The sequence below is a fragment of the Saccopteryx leptura genome, chromosome 6 (assembly GCF_036850995.1).
Source record: "Saccopteryx leptura isolate mSacLep1 chromosome 6, mSacLep1_pri_phased_curated, whole genome shotgun sequence".
Lineage (NCBI taxonomy): Eukaryota > Metazoa > Chordata > Mammalia > Chiroptera > Emballonuridae > Saccopteryx > Saccopteryx leptura.
Window position 1 is genome coordinate 2277924 of NC_089508.1, and position 22573 is coordinate 2300496.

A 22573-nucleotide genomic window follows, 5' to 3' on the forward strand; every position below is an offset into this window, starting at 1 on the left:
CCTGACAGGGGCACACACTGTCCCAGAGTGCCCCTCCACACCCACGCACACAGACTGCCCCACAGGGCCGGCCACGCATGCGCACCTGGGACTCATAGCACTCCTCTGCCAGCTCCGCGTGGCCCTCCTCGATGAGCACGTCCCTGACATTGACGAGGTCGTGCACCCCCGAGGACAGGTACACATCCACGTGCAGGATGCTGTGCACCACGGAGAAAACCCTGACGAGCAGCGTCTGGCCACTGACCAGGCTGGCAAAGCGCCGGCTGGCCCTGGCGCTCCAGTGCCTGCCGCACACCAGGGACAGCGCAGAGGGGCGCAGCCTGCAGACCTTGAACTCCAGCGCCTGCGGGCAGAGGGCGGGCCCAGGTCTGGAAGCCAGCTGGCAAAGGCCCCTGGGGTCTCCCAGGAGCAATCACCTGAGCTGAGTGAGGACAACTGCTCAGGGAGGGGCCTGCACTTGCTCCTCGTCTATCACAAACATGCAGAATAACTGTCCTCATCCCCACTAAAGGCCACGTGTCAGCACGTCCCCGGCCCACTGAAACTGTCTGGTTTCAACATGACCAGAAATGTCTCACTAAGTGTGGAACCCTCCATATAGCTTAACTCAGTCCAAAACAATAGCGGCCAAAATATCTACGGCAGTATGTTTTTAGAAAAGAGCAGAAACCCAAGTTGTCCAGTGTGACAAAAACAAGGCCCTCCCCACCCTGGGCCCAGGGCCCACCCACCACCATCGGGCTTTGACGTTCACAGCACAGGGACCCCACCACACCTGAAACGGAAGTTCAAGAAACTGGCAGGGAATCTCCATTAACAGATCCAGGTCTATGTGAGATTTGTTGCCATAGTCAACAAAAAACACCTAGAGAGTAAAGAACGTGCACATGTTAGTTACCACAGGGTCAAGAGCCATGTCGATCCCGGGTCCCACCTAGCCCTCGCCCCCACCAGGCACCGGACTAGGCCATGCAGCTGTCTACTCCATGATCGCAGGATCCCCACCCCCTCCCCGTGACTGAGGGAGAGACCTTTTCCACCCGCCCGCTCGCTTTCCTAAATGTAACTATCTTGAACTTAGTTTGCACTTGGAGTTGGAAGGAGCATGTGGTCTGCGCCGGGACGGCCTCGCCCCGAGGGACGGCACACACGCGCACCTCAGCCGACTTCCCAGACACAGACAGGATCTGCGCGCGGAAGTAGCACTGCTCTCTGGAGTCGGCAAAAGGCGCCAAGCAGACCAGGTCCGGATGTGGGTGGACAGCCAAGGGCACCAGCTGCAGGCGGTTTATCTCCGTGGTAAGCTTCCTGAGAACCGCTGCGTTCTTTTCATCCATCCTGTACCCCCAGAAGTGCCCCACCTCAACCACCTAGGAGAGGAGGAACAGAGGTGAGGTCGGCGGGGTTTCTGTGAGAACACCAGCTCACAACGAGGCCGACGCACCGCAGCTGCCACATTCCCTGCTGCCCAAGCGCTCCACAGGGTTCCAGCGGGCACCTGGGAACAGCTGCTGTGGTCACCAAGACGGGGATGGCGGTACCATGTCCCTCTCCTGGAGGTGCAGGCCTCGCCACGACGGCAGCACGAGGGTAGAGGCAGGGACGGCGTGCGGGTGCTCTATGCAGAGACCCCGCCAGGCAGCCCACCCAGTGTGGCCACCAGGCTTCCCGGCTACCCTGCGCCCAGGTTCCCACAGGGCATCTCCCAGTGCAGCTGCAGGCTCACCAGGAGGCATGTCTGCGCTTCAGCTGAAATTTTATTTCATTTGTACCCTAAAGAATAATGTGCTGATGCTAATTTTGTTGACAAACTGAACTATACAGGCATATACCATTATGCCTATTAACTTTTTTACATGTATCTTGTGGCTAAAACTGATTTTTAGTGTTTTAAACGTACCGAAAATTTTTTAAAGTTCAACTTTGAATCCAGAGTGAATATCTGTGTTTCATTTTGTGTCCTAGCCACAAGTCAGCTGAACAAGTAAAGTGATCCCAGCACACCCACGTGCCAGGTGACTGCGGTGTGCAACTGTGTGTGTCTGCTGTGCGTGTCCTGCACACACGACGGTTCTAGGTGGAGGGGAGGAACGCTCTGATGCCTCTTACCTCCGTAACATCAACCGTTAGGAGGAGATCTGAAACCATCTGGGATTGGTCTGCGTTAAATGACACGTGGATAGGATCCACCGTCTGCTTCTGGAAGTCCACATTCACCCTATTTAACAGGATTTTTAAAAAAAGACAATAAATTCAAGTGTTACAAGAAAAACACATTTACAGTGACTGCCTGAACTCGCCACTGTCTCTATGGTGAATCTAAATGAGACAAGACGTGTTACCAAAGTGCCCGTGCCAGAGAAGATGGATTTGATCTCATCTCCGCCTGAGTTTCCGGGGACTTCCTGAGTGGCCCTGGAGGGGTGTGCACCCAACAGTCACACCCTCCAGGAATACAGTCTGAGGGTCAAGACACAGAGTCTCTATTTTCAAGGATACAAACTCTAAATCTAGAACCTCAATGTTTTCTAACTTGTGGTTTCAGAGGTGAGGGACTGACCTTTAGAAAACTGCAAGAATCCAGGCCTGGCTCAATGTTACTAGAAACACACACACGTGATTGATTTTTCTAATAAACCCAAGAACTAGCACTCATCCTTTCAAGCGGTAAGATACTGACTGCTAAGTCCAAGGATATGAAATACAAATCTGGTAAAAATAAAAATTTCCCTTCCTAACGCTTTAATTCTAAAATGAAGAAGAATGATAAAAGACCCTGGTCCAACTCTCAATTTTCAGACCTATTTACTAAAGAGTGGGGTTTCTCTGAACTACAAACTGACCCCACCGCACCCTATACTCTCAGAACCAAGATGGCCCAGACCAGACAGCGCTCCACAGAAAACATACCGTCACTGAGTCTGCCAATTTCTCATAGAACACAAACTTTCCAAACAAATGATAAAGTCCTACATACAGACTGTGAGAATATCCCCCAAAGGCAAAGTGATCTTTACAAATTCTGAAGGGTGAGTTAATTTGGTTCAAGAGCAGAAAGTCCATGTGCTCAATGGCAGCAGCCAAGTGGAGAGGTCCACAGCCTGGGCCACACAGACCCAGCAGCCGCCCACCCCTCCTCCCACAGAGCACAGGAAGGCCAGCCTGTGGGCGAGCACCAGACGCACCAACACACTCCACTGTGTCCACTGCTGAGCCCAGAGACCCCTGCCTTGCTCAGAAAGAAGAAATGAACAACCGTAGGAGGAAAGAAGGAACCTAACCGCAGGTCCAATCCCCACTCTCTACACGGAGCATCACGTGACCGAGCCCGCCCTCATCCTGCAGCCCTGGACCATCGGCACTGATGGCTCCGTATTACAGAGCCGCAGCTCAGAAGCAAGAGCAAACAACCCACTTAAGACCTGAGGAGATAGTTCTTCAAAGAGGGACAAGTACACAGAGGTGCTCGACATCACAATTATCAGGGAAACACAAACAAAACTGCAGTGAGCATCACGCCACACCCGTCAGAATGGCTGTCGTCAAGACAAGAGCTGGCGCAGATGTGGAGAGAACGAAACCCTCGTGCAGTGCTGGTGGGGCTATTGGTGCTGCCCCTGTGGGAAACGCATGGAGGGTCCTCAGAAACTTCAAGACAGAACGATCAGATCACGACCCAGCAACCCCCTCTGGGGACATAGCCAATGGAAATGAAATCACAACTGGAACCAGCATCTGCACCCTGTGCTCACAACAGTCAAGGCAGGAACAACCTAAGTGTCCCCTGATGGGTGAACGAGGAAAGCAGTTGTGAGATATATACACACATGTCGCATTTCCCCATGTATAAGACTCACCCTTTTCCACAAACTCTGGGGTCTAAAACCTGGGTGCGTCTTTTGCAGTGGTTATGGTTCTTTACTTTGCATTTCCTGCCTTTCCATGCAGATGAAGCGTTGTATGAATTTTATAATGAATAAAACTTGAGTTAGCCTGACCAGGCAGTGGCACAGTGGATAGAACGTTAGACTGGGATGCAGAGGACCCAGGTTTGAGACCCTGAGGTCGCCAGCTTGAGTGCGGGCTCATCTGGTTTGAGCAAAGCTCACCAGCTTGGACCCAAGGTCACTGGCTCGAGCAAGGGGTTACTTGGTCTGCTGTAGCCCCACAGTCAAGGCACATACGAGAAAGCAATCAATGAACAACTAAGGTGTCGCAACGAAAAACTGATGATTGATGCTTCTCATCTCTCTCCGTTCCTGTCTGTCTGTCCCTATCTATCCCTCTCTCTGACTCTCTCTCTCTGTCTCTGTAAAAAACAAAAAAACAAAACTTGAGTTAAATAACTTTATGTAATTTTTTTTTTTTCGAATTTCAGGCCCCAAAATTAAGGTGTGTCTTATATACAGAAGCGTCTTATACATGGGGAAATACGGGTGTGTGTGTGTGAGAGAGAGAGAGAGAGAGGGAGAGAGAGAGAGATTCAGCCATGAAAACGAGTGGAAAGCCTGTCATCTGGGACAGCATGGATGGGCCTTGAAGGCATCACACTAAGAGAATAAGACAGAAAAGGACAAACACATATGATCTCACTTATATGTGGAATCTAAAACAAAAAAAGACAAAGACCAAACTCATAGAAACAGAGCTCAGACTTGTCACCAGAGGCAGAGGGTGGGGGAAGGAAAACTGGAGGGAAGTGCTCAAAGGGTACAAGTCCAGTTCTGAGACCCCAAGGCCTAGGAATGTGGTCCAGCACACGAGAGCTAGCACCGCCGCACACCACAGGGTGGGTGCGAGGAGTAAGGCCAGGAGCTCCCTCGCGAGCAGGAAACTTTGTTCTTTTCTTCTCATAGCATCTCTCTGGGAAGCTGGACGACAGGTGAGCCCGTGTGGGGACCACATCACAGTACACATAGACCAAGCCATCCCGCTGTGCGCCTTCAACTTACACAGCGATGTGTTTTCAGTGAAACGGGAGGGGGATGGAGAGCTCTGAGCTTCAGAGAGGTGAGTCATGCGCCCAAGGACACACAGCTAGGAGAGGAAGCCAGGACCCAGATGCAGCGCTGCCTGGCTTCACAGCCAGAGCTTTTAGTGGGAGCGCAAGCAAGGTTGGTCATTTGAAACTATTTGAAAATGTGGAAGCAGATGGACAGACTCCTGCCCGCCTCCCTCTGGTGAAAATACCTTGTGTTCCTGAGCTTGGAAACAGCCCTTCCTGGCAGCCTGCCCTCAACCTCCTCCGCAGAATGCACACTGAGCTCCAGAGGAACTTTGAGCTGAGACATCTTAATCGCCATGTACACTGCAGGGAGAGTCTTAAATCTCTCCGTCGGGTTCCGGGAAAACTCCACGAAGGCTCTGCTCCGCAATGTAAATTAAAAACAAAGTTATCAGCATCTGAAAACAAGAACTAAGGGCATATTAATTTCTCTCTGGGCCCTGGCAAGTTGGCTCACTGGTAAAGCATCAGCCTGACATGTAAATGTCCCAGGTTCAATTCCCGGTCAAGATACACAGGAGAAGTGACCATCTGCTTCTCCACCCCTCCCCTCCCCCTCTCTTTCTCTTCCTCTCCTACAGCCACAGCACAGTCTGTTTGAGCACATTGGCCCCAGGCACTGAGGATGGTTCTATGGAGCCTCTGCCTCAGGTGCTAAAAATAGCTTGCTTCAAAGCATGGCCCCAGATGGGCAGAGCATCAGAGCCAGCCTGGGCTTGCCAGGTAGATCCTGGTTGGGGCACATGTGGAGTCTATGTCCCCTACTCTCGGTTGGAAAAAAAGGAAATTTCTCTCTGGATAAAAATATTCATCTATACCACTCCTCAAAACACCAGTGACTCTTCATTTACTTGAAAGAAATAAAAATTACAATGACATATCATTAAATTACTATCAAGTATTCTACATAATATGCAATATTATATGCAGAATAAACTGAGTTTAAATGGAATTTTCAGTTAAGAAATCTTAATTGTCATGATTAGAATGGAATAGCAGATTTTTGGTTTTTCTTTCTACTTTATTATAAAATAAAACACAGATAAGCAAAAACCACACACAAGTAGTTGGGGGATCCTCGCGGTCTCCCTCCAAACACAAAGTTCATCGGCCAGCAGAGCTGAGGGATGCACCCCACCCTGGGGGGGAGCCGACGGAATCAGGTTGCAGTGGTGCCTGCCCGAGGGGTGCCTGCCGAGGGGTATCTGCCCGAGGGGTGCCTGCCCGAGGGGTGCCTGCCCGAGGGGTGCCTGCCGAGGGGTATCTGCCCGAGGGGTGCCTGCCCGAGGGGTGCCTGCCCGAGGGGTGCCTGCCGAGGGGTATCTGCCCGAGGGGTGCCTGCCCGAGGGGTGCCTGCCCGAGGGGTGCCTGCCCGAGGGGTGCCTGCCCGAGGGGTATCTGCCCGAGGGGTGCCTGCCCGAGGGGTGCCTGCCGAGGGGTATCTGCCCGAGGGGTGCCTGCCCGAGGGGTGCCTGCCCGAGGGGTGCCTGCCCGAGGGGTGCCTGCCCGAGGGGTGCCTGCCCGAGGGGTATCTGCCTGCCCGAGGGGTGCCTGCCCGAGGGGTATCTGCCTGCCCGAGGGGTGCCTGCCCGAGGGGTATCTGCCTGCCCGAGGGGTGCCTGCCCGAGGGGTGCCTGCCCGAGGGGTATCTGCCTGCCCGAGGGGTGCCTGCCCGAGGGGTGCCTGCCCGAGGGGTGTCTGCCCGAGGGGTGTCTGCCCGAGGGGTATCTGCCTGAGGGGGGCCTGACTGAGCGGGGCCCCAGGCTTACACTGGTTTGTATCAAACGCACAGAGAGCACGGCCCCAGGGCTGGAGGCCTGAGCTGGGGCAAGGGTCAGGCAGGCACAGAATGTCACCAGGAACGCATGAACAAACAGGAGTGGCCTGTTCCAGGCCTCTGCAGGGGACACCTCAGGAACCCCCCACTGCCCTCCTGCCCTCAGCCGCTTCGGGCCCCCTGACTGACTCCTGGGCAGGGTGCCAACCACGGGCACTTCCCTCCTGCCCTCAGGCCACCACACTCCATTCCTGTCACCTTTCTCCAGAGACTTCCTGAGTGCCTCCTCAGAAACAGTCTCTCTCAAATGCTAGACCATGCTTCCCATATTCTTACAACCCAGGAGTGTATTCAGGGGTGACTTTCCCACCCAGCCCAGACCTCAGCCTGCTCCAGCCCGGCCTCTGCTCCCGGCCGTGGCCCCCCTCTGGTCCCTCTCTCCTCCGTCCTCCACCAACAGCTGCCAGACCCAGCCAGCCCTCCCGGTGCCCAGCTCCTGCGCACTAGCCTGGACGACTGCACAGACCCCGTCAGGCCCGCATTCGGTTCCACACACATAGCTCAGATCAAATGCTCGGGGCCTCCTCACTCCCATATAGTCACAGTCCCACGGGTCCGCTGGAAAAGACGATACAAGACACCACTCCAACCTCCCAGCCTCCCGACAACTTCACAAAGTCCACACAGGCTCCCACCGGACCCGTCCTCCACCAACCCCAGACCTCCTCCTCCCCAACGCCACCTCCAACGGTGTCTGAGCAGCCACCGGCCTCTCCACGACATCTGGGGAGCCCTGAGCCGGGCACCCGTGGGGGAGGACTCAGTGCTCTCGGCCTCACACAGACTCTGCACTCCAGTGGCCCTGCCTGACCCCAGAAGGACAACTGCCACTGCCAACACGATGTCACGTCATTCGCTGTCTTTAAACACCCGAGGCACGAGGGCTGCTCCTGGTAAAGCAGAGCGCCATCAGTTCCCACACGGCTGAAACACTGTGCTGTGACCAGAAGCCGGGCGACACGTAACCCCCACGGCAAGGCCCAGACCGCAGGGCCAGAACACACGCAGAACGCGGCCCAGGGTGAGGATGCACAGAGGCCGCCGCAGCCCCCGTGAGGCCAGACCACCGACCGGGCCTCAGCGCACCCGCGTGACTGCCCCCCCCCCCCCCCACCAGCCTGCCCAGCGTTCCAGGACAGCGTGGCTGGGCAAGTCTGCTTTAAATGAGTGATCTTACATGTGGGATGAAGAATCTGGCTGCCACCTCTATGAGGATGTTTAAGAAAAGCTGAGACACGGTAGGCTGCGTTAGTTAAATCTGTGACAGTAGCTAAGCACCTAAGAAGACCCTGCTGTGCAGGGTTATAAATTTGCCACATGAGACAATTACATGCTCAAAAAGTCCTAAGATCAGAATTTAACATGTTTGACAAAAGTCAAATACAAAATGCGTTTAATATGTCCAACTGTAACTTGAGTTATTAGACATTAGCCCAGAAAAAAGTAAGAATGCTTCTCCTGGCCCTGGCCGGTTGGCTCAGCGGTAGAGCGTCGGCCTAGCGTGCGGAGGACCCGGGTTCGATTCCTGGCCAGGGCACACAGAGAAGCGCCCATTTGCTTCTCCACCCCTCCGCCGCGCTTTCCTCTCTGTCTCTCTCTTCCCCTCCTGCAGCCGAGGCTCCATTGGAGCAAAGATGGCCCCGGGCGCTGGGCATGGCTCTGTGGCCTCTGCCTCAGGCGCTAGAGTGGCTCTGGTTGCAACATGGCGACGCCCAGGATGGGCAGAGCATCGCCCCCTGGTGGGCAGAGCGTCGCCCCTGGTGGGCGTGCCGGGTGGATCCCGGTCGGGTGCATGCGGGAGTCTGTCTGACTGTCTCTCCCTGTTTCTAGCTTCAGAAAAATGAAAAAAAAAAAAAAGAATGCTTCTCCTTTACTGAATTTACAAACGACTATAAATTAAATAAAATTTATAGACTCCTAGTAAAAAATGTCTAATTTTAAAAATTAACTTAAAATTATTAAGTCTCTTCTGTGTATAAATACTCCCTTTTGGAAATAAAAAGTTATACTACAAAACATGTCATTTGCTCCTTATCTCCAGGTACAATAAGGTCAACGTAATTGTTTTGTAGTATCTGCCTTCCAGAAACATCCACGCACACGTGTCCTAAGGAATGCTGAGCAGACACCACTCAGCAGGGTCTCTTCTCGGCCACCACGGACGTGCTGCCAGTGGCTCCCGTGGAAGTCTAGGGACAGCGGCTCCAGCAGGCCTACTGTTGGAGCGTCAACCTGGACACTATGTCACGTCCTCCAGGCACCAGGCCCTGGTCGTGCGGCTCACGCCGCTTTAAGGGAGCCAGCTGAAGGAGAAGACGGACCGCTGCTGACAGGGAGTGGCCCCACAGGGGGAGACGGACCGCTGCTTAGGGCAGTGGCCCCACAGGGGCCCGTCTCCACACGCGCTTGCTTCTCAGGGCTGGCTCCTGTCACCATGAAAACATCTGATGGCTCTTCCAAGTTGCAGGGCATGACCAGCATCCGACTTACTTTGCACCATCGAACATGATGGACTTGACTTGGCCGCACTGCCTGAAGAGGGCCTGGAGCTGCTTGTAGTAGAGGAAGCCGTAGGGAGGGGTGTGTTTCAGCTGCAAAACACAGCAGACACCGGTCAGAGCCCGCAGGGAGGGCGGCAGCGCCCGCACAGGGCCGCCGCCGGCTCTCCTGACACACGTGGTCACGGCAGCTAACCAGACGCAGACGCTGTGGACACAAGTACTTAAAAACTAACAACTTTTAAATTGCCAATAAGCTTAATAATAAATATATATTAAAGGCTAATTCTTCCACTGGTAAAACAGCCCAAAAGTCCAGTACAGAGAGATTAAGATTTGCTCGTCAGGGACGGAAGGAAAGCTGCCCCACTCTGCTTGGAGTGCACACCCTACCCCCACTGTCCTGGTGACACACGTTCCCAGCTCTGGCATGAAACAGGAGTCCCCTGTCCTGCGACCAGGTCCTGTTTGTCACAGGTCCACACCAGCTCCGTGAGAAGCGGCGGGTCTGAGTGCTTAAATAAACTCACAGAGAAGTGCCTTCTTAAACCCTTCAAAATGGCACATGGCGGATCAGCATTAGCCATGAGCACATGACTTCCCAGGCTTCAAGGCCAGGTCTGCAAAACAGCACGCCTGAGGGAGAGCCGACATCTGTGCCGTCCCAACAAGCCAGGGTGCCCAGGTCGGGAAAGCCCATCCTGAGGGAGAGCCGACATCTGTGCCGTCCCAACAAGCCAGGGTGCCCAGGTCGGGAAAGCCCGTGGCCTGAGGGAGAGCCGACGTCTGTGCCGTCCCAACAAGCCAGGGTGCCCAGGTCGGGAAAGCCCATCCTGAGGGAGAGCCGACATCTGTTCCGTCCCAACAAGCCAGGGTGCCCAGGCCGGGAAAGCCCATCCTGAGGGAGAGCCGACATCTGTGCCGTCCCAACAAGCCAGGGTGCCCAGGTCAGGAAAGCCCATCCTGAGGGAGAGCCGACATCTGTGCCGTCCCAACAAGCCAGGGTGCCCAGGTCGGGAAAGCCCGTGGCCTGAGGGAGAGCCGACGTCTGTGCCGTCCCAACAAGCCAGGGTGCCCAGGTCGGGAAAGCCCATCCTGAGGGAGAGCCGACATCTGTGCCGTCCCAACAAGCCAGGGTGCCCAGGTCGGGAAAGCCCGTGGCCTGAGGGAGAGCCGACGTCTGTGCCGTCCCAACAAGCCAGGGTGCCCAGGTCGGGAAAGCCCGCGGAGGATGCGCACACACGGACCCCACTGGAGGAGAGAAGTGCTGTGTCAGCCGCATTGCCGCGAAGCCCCTCTGACACCAGAGGCCGGCACTCTGTCCGGGGAGGGCAGCCTGTCCCTCACCTACCACAACGGTCGTCTTGGGGTCTGTGCCGGCCAGCTCCCTCACCGCCATCTCCTCGTCCAGCTGTCCGAAAGTAAAGTAGTTTGGATAGAAAGCACCTGCCAGCACGACCTGGAAGAAAGACTGGTTCCCATGAAGCAACAGCATGACTTTTATCAGTCTGTCTCACCCTTCCCAAACGGACATGACATCTGTGATGTAACAGATGCATTTATATAAAAACTAGACCTTAACTACGAGAGCAGAGTCACAGTTCTGGTTACTTCACCAGATCAGAAGCACACAGAGCGTCATCTTTCCTCAAAGGAGCTTGAATATGTCTCACCTGAGGGCTAGGGAGGGCGGGGAGCTGGACCAGCGTGCAGGTGAGGGGACCTTCACAGCCCGCAGGCTGCGTGTACTCTGACTCCGGGCACTGCCCAGGGCTGGTCGAGTTTCAGCTGCTCCCCTGACAGCGGAGCAGCAGGCTCCACCCAGAACTCACTGTGAAAAGCACTCCACAGAGTCCCTCCCTCAATAAAAATGTACTGTTTGAAGAACACTCCATCCCTACAGCAAAGCTGGCACCCCCAAACACGGCCCCTTCTCTGTGTCGCCCTGGAACCCAGCTCCTGCTACCTCAGCGGGCGTGCCAACACATGCAGATGTCCCCCCCGGTCCCCTAGTGGGGGCTCAGACACCTTAAAGGGACACACCACCCTCTACGCCAGGGGCAGTCAACCTTTTTATACCTACCGCCCACTTTTGTATCTGTTAGTAGTAAAATTTTCTAACCGCCTACCAGTTCCACAGTCATGGTGATTTACAAAGTAGGGAAGTAACTTTACTTTATAAAATTTATACAGCAGAGTTACAGCAAGTTAAAGCATATAATAATAATTACTTACCAAGTACTTTATGTCGGATTTTTGCTAAGTTTGGCAGAATAAATCTTTATAAAACAACTTAATATAGTTAAATCTATCTTTTTATTTATACTTTGGTTGTTCTGCTATCACCCACCATGAAAGCTGGAATGCCCACTACTGGGCAGTAGGGACCAGGTTGACTACCACTGCTCTACACAGTCCCTGTAAGGTCCCCTCTAACCAGCTCCTCAGACCACAGCCTTCAAAGCTGTATGATATTTTCAGTGTAAGTAGCTACATATGTTGATCCCCATTAAGAGCTAAGAAAAAAAAGGCTCTGTCCTGAGCAGTCCTACCAGCTGTGCTACAGAAACACTCCTCTGGAGAGGAGAAGCAGGTCTGGGTGACCAAGCCAATGCCCGGGAGAACCCACATTTTGCTGTGCACGGCCTGCATCAGTGAGAAGGGGGAAGCACCTGCCCACATCCTAGCCCCGGCACCAGACAGACCCGTGGATGCGCACCTGCAGGATGAAACGCTGCTTATACACGTACTCCTGGTCCAGGACAGGCCGCCGGGAGCCAACAGTCATGTTGAACTGTGCGACTCTACGCTTCAGATCTTCGTACAACTCAGCCACCTAAGCCAACACAGGGACATGTTGGTGTCTCAGCACCTGCATGCTCAGAATAGTGAAAACGCCAGTGCGCCACAGAAAGAGTGCTATGAGGATGGTGCCACAGAAAGAGTGCTATGAGGATGGTGCCACAGAAAGAGTGCTATGAGGATGGTGCCACAGGGAGAGCACCACAGGGAGAGCACCACAGGGAGAGCACCACAGGGAGAGCATCACAGGGAGAGCATCACAGGGAGAGCACCACAGGGAGAGCATCACAGGGAGGGCATCACGGGGAGGGCACCACGGGGAGAACATCACAGGGAGAGCATCACAGGGAGGGCACCACAGGGAGAACATCACAGGGAGAGCACCACAGGGAGAGCACCACAGGGAGGGCACCACAGGGAGAGCACCACAGGGAGAGCACCACGGGGAGAGCACCACGGGGAGAGCACCACAGGGAGAGCACCACAGGGAGAGCACCACAGGGAGAGCATCACAGGGAGAGCACCACAGGGAGGGCACCACAGGGAGAGCACCACGGGGAGAGCACCACAGGGAGAGCACCACAGGGAGAGCACCACAGGGAGAGCACCACAGGGAGAGCATCACAGGGAGGGCATCACGGGGAGGGCACCACGGGGAGAGCATCACAGGGAGAGCACCACAGGGAGGGCACCACAGGGAGAGCACCACAGGGAGAGCACCACAGGGAGGGCATCACAGGGACAGCGCCACAGGGAGAGCACCACAGGGAGAGCATCACAGGGAGAGCACCACAGGGAGAGCATCACAGGGAGAGCACCACAGGGAGAGCATCACAGGGAGGGCACCACAGGGAGGGCACCACGGGGAGGGCACCACAGGGAGGGCATCACAGGGAGAGCACCACAGGGAGAGCATCACAGGGAGAGCATCACAGGGAGGGCATCACAGGGAGGGCACCACAGGGAGGGCACCACAGGGAGGGCACCACGGGGAGAGCACCACAGGGAGAGCATCACAGGGAGAGCATCACAGGGAGAGCACCACAGGGAGAGCACCACAGGGAGAGCATCACAGGGAGAGCATCACAGGGAGAGCACCACAGGGAGAGCACCACAGGGAGAGCATCACAGGGAGAGCATCACAGGGAGGGCATCACGGGGAGAGCACCACAGGGAGGGCACCACAGGGAGAGCATCACAGGGAGGGCATCACGGGGAGAGCACCACAGGGAGAGCATCACAGGGAGGGCATCACGGGGAGAGCACCACAGGGAGAGCATCACAGGGAGGGCATCACAGGGAGAGCACCACAGGGAGAGCATCACAGGGAGAGCACCACAGGGAGGGCATCACGGGGAGAGCACCACAGGGAGGGCACCACAGGGAGAGCATCACAGGGAGGGCATCACGGGGAGAGCACCACAGGGAGAGCATCACAGGGAGGGCATCACGGGGAGAGCATCACAGGGAGAGCATCACAGGGAGAGCACCACAGGGAGAGCACCACAGGGAGAGCATCACAGGGAGAGCATCACAGGGAGGGCATCACGGGGAGAGCACCACAGGGAGGGCACCACAGGGAGAGCATCACAGGGAGGGCATCACGGGGAGAGCACCACAGGGAGAGCATCACAGGGAGGGCATCACGGGGAGAGCACCACAGGGAGAGCATCACAGGGAGAGCATCACAGGGAGGGCATCACAGGGAGAGCACCACAGGGAGAGCATCACAGGGAGAGCATCACAGGGAGGGCATCACGGGGAGAGCACCACAGGGAGAGCACCACAGGGAGAGCATCACAGGGAGGGCATCACGGGGAGAGCACCACAGGGAGAGCATCACAGGGAGAGCACCACAGGGAGGGCATCACGGGGAGAGCACCACAGGGAGGGCACCACAGGGAGAGCATCACAGGGAGGGCATCACGGGGAGAGCACCACAGGGAGAGCATCACAGGGAGGGCATCACGGGGAGAGCACCACAGGGAGAGCATCACAGGGAGGGCATCACGGGGAGAGCACCACAGGGAGGGCACCACAGGGAGAGCATCACAGGGAGGGCATCACGGGGAGAGCACCACAGGGAGAGCACCACAGGGAGGGCATCACGGGGAGAGCACCACAGGGAGGGCACCACAGGGAGAGCATCACAGGGAGGGCATCACGGGGAGAGCACCACAGGGAGGGCACCACAGGGAGAGCACCACAGGGAGAGCATCACAGGGAGAGCACCACAGGGAGAGCACCACAGGGAGAGCACCACGGGGAGAGCATCACAGGGAGAGCACCACGGGGAGAGCATCACAGGGAGAGCACCACGGGGAGAGCACCACAGGGAGAGCACCACGGGGAGAGCATCACAGGGAGAGCATCACAGGGAGGGCATCACAGGGAGAGCATCACAGGGAGAGCATCACAGGGAGGGCATCACAGGGAGGGCATCACAGGGAGAGCACCACAGGGAGGGCACCACAGGGAGAGCACCACGGGGAGGGCACCACAGGGAGAGCACCACAGGGAGAGCATCACAGGGAGGGCATCACGGGGAGAGCACCACAGGGAGAGCACCACAGGGAGAGCACCACAGGGAGAGCACCACGGGGAGAGCACCACGGGGAGAGCACCACAGGGAGAGCATCACAGGGAGGGCATCACAGGGAGAGCACCACAGGGAGAGCACCACAGGGAGAGCACCACAGGGAGAGCACCACAGGGAGAGCATCACAGGGAGAGCACCACAGGGAGGGCATCACAGGGAGAGCACCACAGGGAGAGCACCACAGGGAGAGCACCACAGGGAGAGCATCACAGGGAGAGCATCACAGGGAGGGCATCACAGGGAGAGCACCACAGGGAGAGCACCACAGGGAGAGCACCACAGGGAGAGCATCACAGGGAGAGCACCACAGGGAGGGCACCACAGGGAGAACATCACAGGGACAGCGCCACAGGGAGGGCATCACAGGGACAGCGCCACAGGGAGAGCATCACAGGGACAGCGCCACAGGGAGGGCATCACAGGGAGAGCACCACAGGGAGAGCACCACAGGGAGAACACCATAGGGAGAGCATCACAGGGACAGGGCCACAGGGAGGGCGCCACGGGGGAACACCATAGGGACAGCGTCACAGGGACAGTTCCACGGGAGAGCGCCATGGGGGGAGAGTACGCCTACCTGGGGGAGGCATTGCTGAGCTTGCAGTCACCTTATAAAAGATTAATAATAGAGGATATACTCCGCACAATACCGACAAGAAATGCTGGGACACAAACTCTACACATCGTGGTCTCAATATCCTAACACACACACATGTACACAAAACCACAATCGACTGCAGGTACCAAAAGAGCAAGTGACCATGACCATATCCTCTGCTTTAAGTCCTTTAAACCAGTGGTCCCCAACCCCCGGGGGCGTGGACCAGTACCATCTGTGGGCCATTTAGTACCGGTCCGCGGAGAAAGAATAAATAACTTACATTATTTCTGTTTTATTTATATTTAAGTCTGAACGATGTTTTATTTTTTTTAAATGACCAGATTCCCTGTTACATCCGTCTAAGACTCACTCTTGACTCTTGTCTCTCGGTCACATGATACATTTATCCATCCCACCCTAAAGGCCCATCCGTGAAAATATTTTCTGACATTAAACCAGTCCGTGGCCCAAAAATGGTTGGGGACCACTACTTTAAACAGTTCCAAAATCTCTGCCATAAACGTGTACTGATTTTGTGGTTAAAAACAACTGAGTAACCCAACAGTCACTCTGGACAAAAATGACCTTGCTGCAGTAAAACCAGTTTAGACTAAACATCAAACTACAAATATACACTCACAAGAACACACAACTCGCCTAACCAGACGGTGTCAGACTGGGATGCAGAGGACCCAGGTTCGAGACCCCGAGGTCGCCAGCTTGAGTGCGGGCTCATCTGGTTTGAGCAAAAGCTCACCAGCTTGGACCCAAGGTCACTGGCTCAAGTAAGGGGTTACTCAGTCTGCTGAAGGCCCGCGGTCAAGGCACATATGAGAAAGCAATCAGTGAACAACTAAGGTGTCGCAACGAAAAACTGATGATTGATGCTTCTCATCTCTCTCCGTTCCTGTCTCTTTCCTATCTTTCCCTCTCTCTGACTCACTCTGTCTCTGTAAAAACAAAACAAAAAACCCCATACAACTCCAAATGCTGCTGGCCATAAGGTAACACAAAGGTATCTCAATAAACTACAGAAAATAAAAACCATACAAACCACAAGCGTGACCATAACTGGAGAAAAAATAAAACTATAAAGAACTGCAAAGAAAAACTATGGGGAGAGAGACAAGGCTGGGCTGAGTACAGCATGCCCCACATGCAGCATGTGCGTTTCCAGGTGACTGGCCTCCTTCCTATCCGCTGCAGCACACGAAGCCTCCCTAATTAAAAGTCAATTTTAAATCATCCAAGTCACTTACTCTACCAAATGCAGTAAAATCTGAAATTAACACACAATATCTAAAAATATTTCTTTCTCCCTGGAAACTCAAAAACTCTTCTTAAAAACCCTTGTGTGTCTGACCAGGCGGTGGCACAGTGGATAGAGCGTCAGACTGGGATGTGGAGGACCCAGGTTCAAGACCCTGAGGTCACCAGCTTGAGCGTGGGCTCATCTGGCTTGAGCAAAGAAAAAAGCTCACCAGCTTGGGCCCATGGTTGCTGTCTTGAGCAAGGGGTTACTCGGTCTGCTGAAGGCCTGTGGTCAAGGCACATATGAGAAAGCAGTCAATGAACAACTAAAGTGTCGCAACGAAAAACTGATGATTGATGCTTCTCATCTCTCTGTTCCTGTCTGTCTGTCCCTATCTATCCCTCTCTCTGACTTTCTCCCTTCTGACTCTCTCTCTGTCCCTGTAAAAAAAAAACCCAAAAAAATCCTTGTGTTACGTGACCTGTGGTGATGCAGTAGACAGATCGTGGAATGCGGAGGCCGCTGGTTCAAAACCCAGGGCTTGCCTGGTCAAGGCACATACAACAAGCAACCAATGAACAGCTAGAGTGAAGCAACGACTTCTCGTCCCCACCCCCTCCTCTGCAAAAAACAATAAATAAAACCTTAAAAAGAAAAAGACAAAAAACTCTTGGGTCAAGGAGGAAACCAACACTACCAACTTCACAGAGAGGAATCCTACACATCACAAACCAACAGGATAGGGTCCACACAGTGCACACAGGAAAGTCCATGGCTGCATGTGCCTTTAATTATAAATACTTCGAGTACAGTAGTAGTGAATTAAATACTCATCTCAAGAAGAGTAAATAAACCCAAGAGGCGTGGAAGACTAAATTAATAAAAAGCAAAAATCAACCCATTAAAATCCTCCACCTTTTCCCTCTCCCCAAAAAACCTACAAAGTAAGTTGTCTGAAAAGACAATAAAACAGGATAAGCATCTTGTAACTTGTGCACTAAAAGATCAGCTCAGCAGGCCTGGGTGGCCACGCCCTACCCGTTCCAGGACAGCTGTGGCCCCTGGGGTGGAGCCTCTAAGCCAGTGGTTCTCAACCTTTCTAATGCCGTGACCCCGCAATACAGTTCCTCATGTTGCGGTGACCCCAAACCAAAAAATAATTTTGGTGGCTACTTCATAACTGTAATTTTGTTACAGTTATGATTCGGAATGTAAATACCTGATATGCATTATGTATTCTCATTGCTACAAATCAAACATAATTTAAACATAGTGATTAATCACAAAAACAATATTTAATTATATATTGAGAAATATTACTAAAGGACCTCCTTACCTAGTGTATTGGGGCTACCATTCTGTAAATAGCTGCTTAACTAATGGATCTGTTTTTTCCAGATTAGTGGCAAGTTTTCTATATAGAACAGTGTGAACTACATCATAGGATACACTGCAGTTTCTGCACAGCATGGTATCTTTCAGGGCTCTTTCACACTATAAAGCAGCGGTTTCTGCGGTGGAATCCACATCTCATTTACTTCAATGGGAGACCCGTGGATTCCGCAGAAGAGAGATCCCCTGTATGGCAGAAACGCAGTTCCGACACATTTCTTCCTCTCCTATTCAAGTCCATGGGAGGCCGCAGCAGATTCCGCTCAAATATAGAGCATGTTGCTTAATTTTTTGCACGCTAGAACTTTTCCTAGAGCAGAAAAATTCCAAAGGTGGAATCCGCCACCCCCAATAGACTGACAGAGGCCTCACACTGAGGAATCTGCTGTGCGGATTCTGCAGTGTAAAAGATCTGCCTCCTATAGAAGTCTATTGGGGGGGTGGATTCCACCTTTGGAATTTTTCTGCTCTAGGAAAAGTTCTAGCGTGCAAAAAATTAAGCAACATGCTCTATATTTGAGCGGAATCTGCTGCGGCCTCCCATGGACTTGAATAGGAGAGGAAGAAATGTGTCGGAAACTCATTTCTCCGCCTCTTATTGAAATCAAAAGGAGGCTGTGGCGGATTGTGTGGTAACCCGAGATTCTCGGGAGCTCTCTTCCACAAAATCCACCGCACTCCCAATGAAATCAATAGGAGGCAGATTCAATGCCGGAAACCGTTGATTTCAGCACTTTCCTCATTCAGAATATGGGAAATAGTGGGAGATATGGGAGATAATTATACATTGGGGAACAGTGTGAACTACATCTTATAGTGGTCTCTTATAAGACCGATGTAGTTCACACTGTGTAAATGTATGGTGCTTTGTGTAAGTGTAAGCTGCTTTGTGTACTGTGTAATGGTTACACACAAAGCACCTTACACTTACACAGTATTGTGTGTATGGTGTGTACTGTTTTTACATTATTAACCTTTTGTACACCAGCAGGCTGTCTCGCAGGCTCTCTTGGCTCTCGGCCTCTTGCCTCTACACCTCCTAGGCTTCTGTCCTCCAGCGCTTGCTGCACCCGCCCACTGATGACGTCAGCAAGCGCCGGACACACGTAATGCGCTGCTATGGATGAGCAGCCGCGCTGCTATGAACTGTGGAGTGTCCCCCCCCTTCCCCCGCCCCTTAGGCCCCGGACGGATGATGCAATCACGTCTGCGCATGACCGCAGGCATTCAGTTTGGAACGCACGTCCATAACGGTGTGCATTCAAGCTGAATAGCGCTGCTGCAGATGGTAGTGCAGCTTCTCAGCAGCTAAAGCCATCGGAAATATGTATTTTCCGATGGCTTTTGGCGACCCCTGTGTTTTGGTCATTCGACCCCCACCGGGGTCGCGACCCACAGGTTGAGAACCGCTGCTCTAAGCCCTGAGAATGTCCCTCTTCATGTCTTTGTTTAGCTGTGGCCGTGGCTGGACGCAGCAGCTTATGGTAGCAGTGTCATCTATGTGTGGTGGGTGCCTTGAGCCATGCGGTCTCCTGTGACCTCTGGAGGGGCTGAAAACTAAGTAGCTCAAGCCAGCCATGCAGGCGCCCCATGCCTGCCCAGCCAGCCCTCAGTAAAACCCTGGGCCGCCAGGCTGGGTGAGCCGCAGGCTGGCTGTGCCTGGTCCTGCCGTCACACTCTGCTGCTGGGAGGACGAGTCCCGTCCACAGTGTCCACTGGGAGAAGACAGCTGGAACCCTGCACCGGGTCTCCCGGCCTTCTCCCCACGTGCCTTTGACCTTTGCTGATTTCGTTCTGTGCCCTTCAGCTGTAATAAACCGTAATCACCAGGGTAAACTTTTCTGAGTCCTGTGAGTCTTTCTGGCCAATCCCTAAACCTGATGGTGGTCTGGGAACACAGATCTAATCAAAAACAAACAGAGGACACAAGTATCCAACATTCAGAATAAGAAAGCTGATAAATCATTTTGAAATTATAGAACTACCATGTATAGCTGTCTGTAACTGTATTACATATTACATGAGTATGTATAATTAACTAACTACATATGAATTATATAAAGTACATATGTTGTCTTACATGAACCTACCTATAACATACATGTATATAAAAATTCTACTGAAATTGGAAACAGGATGTACTTCTTGGAATATTCATTACTGCCCTGTACATTACAACTTACCTCTCTAATTCTCTTGATTTGAATGTAATTTAACCGTCCCCAGTCAAGTTCATCCTTGAAATACATAAAAGCATAATACTCAATATTAATGCAGCAAAGTAGAACTAATTTGACCACTATAATATACACAGCTTATCCAAAAATATATGCCAAAAAGAATATAAACCAACAAGAAAAATAGTATGGCTGCCTCTTCAAAAAGCAGCTTTTCCAGGTAACTCAGTTATTGCAAGGATACAGCAAGCAAGGCACGGCAAATTTACACCCACAGACAGACCCACCAACAGTCCTATGAATTAGTCAGTTTAGAAGAACAAAACCTGGTCAAAAAAGGGGGACAAGGGAGCCAGCAGGTTGAGTTCTTTTAAGCTCGTTATCTAAAAACAACAAAAGAACAGCCTCAGGGTCTCAGAGCAAAGGCAGCCGGTCCAGGCAGCCCACAGCGACTGAGCGCCAGCGGTGAGAAGATCCAGACACTCAGAAGGGCCACCACTGCTCAGGGGAAGTGCCTCCAGCAAATGACAGGCCGGTTGGCCGCTCTGCGAAAGGACAGCTGGGTCTGCTCGGCGCTCTGCCTGCTGCCACCGGACTGCTCAGTGACCTCGGCTGGGCCCAGGCTCCAGGTGTCATGGCTCCCTCGGGCTGAGCTGCAGAGACCCACCTTTGGGTGACGCAGCTCCCCTCTCTGTCTGCAGGCCTGCCACATCTAAAAACAAATGACCCAGAGTTTCAAAACACTTCACTGGTTACTCAGATTTTTTTAAAGTCCAACTTTAAAAAAGTTGGACCACAGAAAATTTACAAATTTAACTTTCCATTCAACTCCATAAAATTCACTCCCCCACCACTTCTTCCGACATGGTTTATCTTCATGTTGGGCAGGAACAGCCCAGACCAGCTTGCAACAGGAAGTCTGCAGGGCAAGCAGCCCCCACAGCTCTCCCACCCGCTCAGAGCACTTACTCGAAATGCCTCGAGCAGAGCGATGCAGTCACTCTTACTGTGGCCGGAGAAATACACTTTACTCCTGCACACGGATAACAGACAGTGTCACTCAATGACAGTAAAACAAAGTGGCTTTTTTTTTTGTATTTTTCCGAAGCTGGAAACAGGGAGACAGACAGACTCCCGCATGCGCCTGACCGGGATCCACCCAGCACGCCCACCAGGGGGCGATGCTCTGCCCATCCAGGGCATCGCTCTGTTGCGACCAGAGCCACTCTAGCGCCTGAGGCAGAGGCCACAGAGCCATCCCCAGCGCCCGGGCCATCTTTGCTCCAGTGGAGCCTTGGCTGCGGGAGGGGAAGAGAGAGACAGAGAGGAAGGAGAGGGGGAGGGGTGGAGAAGCAGATGGGCGCTTCTCCTGTGTGCCCTGGCCAGGAATCAAACCCGGGACTTCTGCACGCCAGGCCGACCTCTACCACTGAGCCAACCGGCCAGGGCAACAAAGAGGCTTTTTATTTTTTTTATTTTATTTTTTTTAACAAAGTGGCTTTTTAAAATACGAACGTTAAGTACCTGTATCCATTAAGGTGCTGCCTAAAAGGCATCACAAAGAAATTCTTCAAAGACAGAGCGGCGGCTGACAAAGGAAACAAAGGGCACAGCTGGTGAGGGCAGCGCTGGGACACTCGGCGGCAGCTCCTGTCCCCACACTCACCTATGATAAGACATTCCTCCAGACAGCCGAACACGTGGCCCAGGACGATCAGCTTCCCGAGCTGCTGGTTGACGGGGAGCTGGGCGAGCACCCGTCCTAGGAAAGTCAGCTTACCATCATGGGGGTTCTCGTCCTCCCTCTGCCTGCTCATGGCAAGAGCGCCCACCTTTGAAAACAAAGGAGCCATGAGCGCGCTGAGCATCCCCGCTGTCCTGACGGCAGGGGTCTGAGCACGAGATGAGGACCGGATCGAGAGACGGGCTCTAAAACACAGCTGGGTCGGCTCAGGAAAGACCGATACCACCAAAACTATATTCCTAATTTGCTTCCTGGAACTCAAAACACACGTGTTATTTTTAAGAGGATGGCACTGGGTGGTAACAGTTCGGGCCAGGCCCACAAGCACCCATGTAACTCACAGTTTAACACTTGGGGCCTGCACAACACTAACCAAACGGCCCACTAGTACATGGCGCTGGTCTCTCACAACAAAACAGATTCACTGTGTGCAGAAAAAACTCCCTTAGCCTGACCAAGTGCATTTCATGGAAACCCAAGCTGACATCGAAATTAAGGTAAAACACCAGAGGCACCGCCAGCCTGGTGGGCAGAGTCCCAACAAAGCGCTGTCAGGCCAGGCGCACCTGGCCCAGGGACCAGAGTCAGAGAGCCCGGGACAGACAGGGAGAGCCTCCAGCCAGGACAGGAGGGAAGAAGGAGGCCAGAGGGAGGCCACGGGGC

The 22573-nt window shown here is 53.4% G+C and overlaps 1 protein-coding gene across 1 annotated transcript in view; it reads right to left on the reverse strand.

Annotated features, from left to right (window-relative positions):
• Positions 1-22573, reverse strand: part of TDRD9 (tudor domain containing 9) — a 66582-nt gene that overhangs the window by 14936 nt on the left and 29073 nt on the right. Inside the window, exons 15-27 of the mRNA XM_066342046.1 lie at positions 21833-21998; positions 21691-21754; positions 21136-21199; positions 20834-20878; positions 20173-20226; positions 12063-12179; positions 10695-10802; positions 9336-9436; positions 5194-5367; positions 2113-2221; positions 1161-1373; positions 779-868; positions 86-346 (exon numbers count right to left, since the gene is read on the reverse strand). Of these exons, the coding sequence (XP_066198143.1) occupies positions 86-346; positions 779-868; positions 1161-1373; positions 2113-2221; positions 5194-5367; positions 9336-9436; positions 10695-10802; positions 12063-12179; positions 20173-20226; positions 20834-20878; positions 21136-21199; positions 21691-21754; positions 21833-21998 (1566 nt within the window). The remainder of the gene's footprint in view (positions 1-85; positions 347-778; positions 869-1160; positions 1374-2112; positions 2222-5193; positions 5368-9335; positions 9437-10694; positions 10803-12062; positions 12180-20172; positions 20227-20833; positions 20879-21135; positions 21200-21690; positions 21755-21832; positions 21999-22573) is intronic.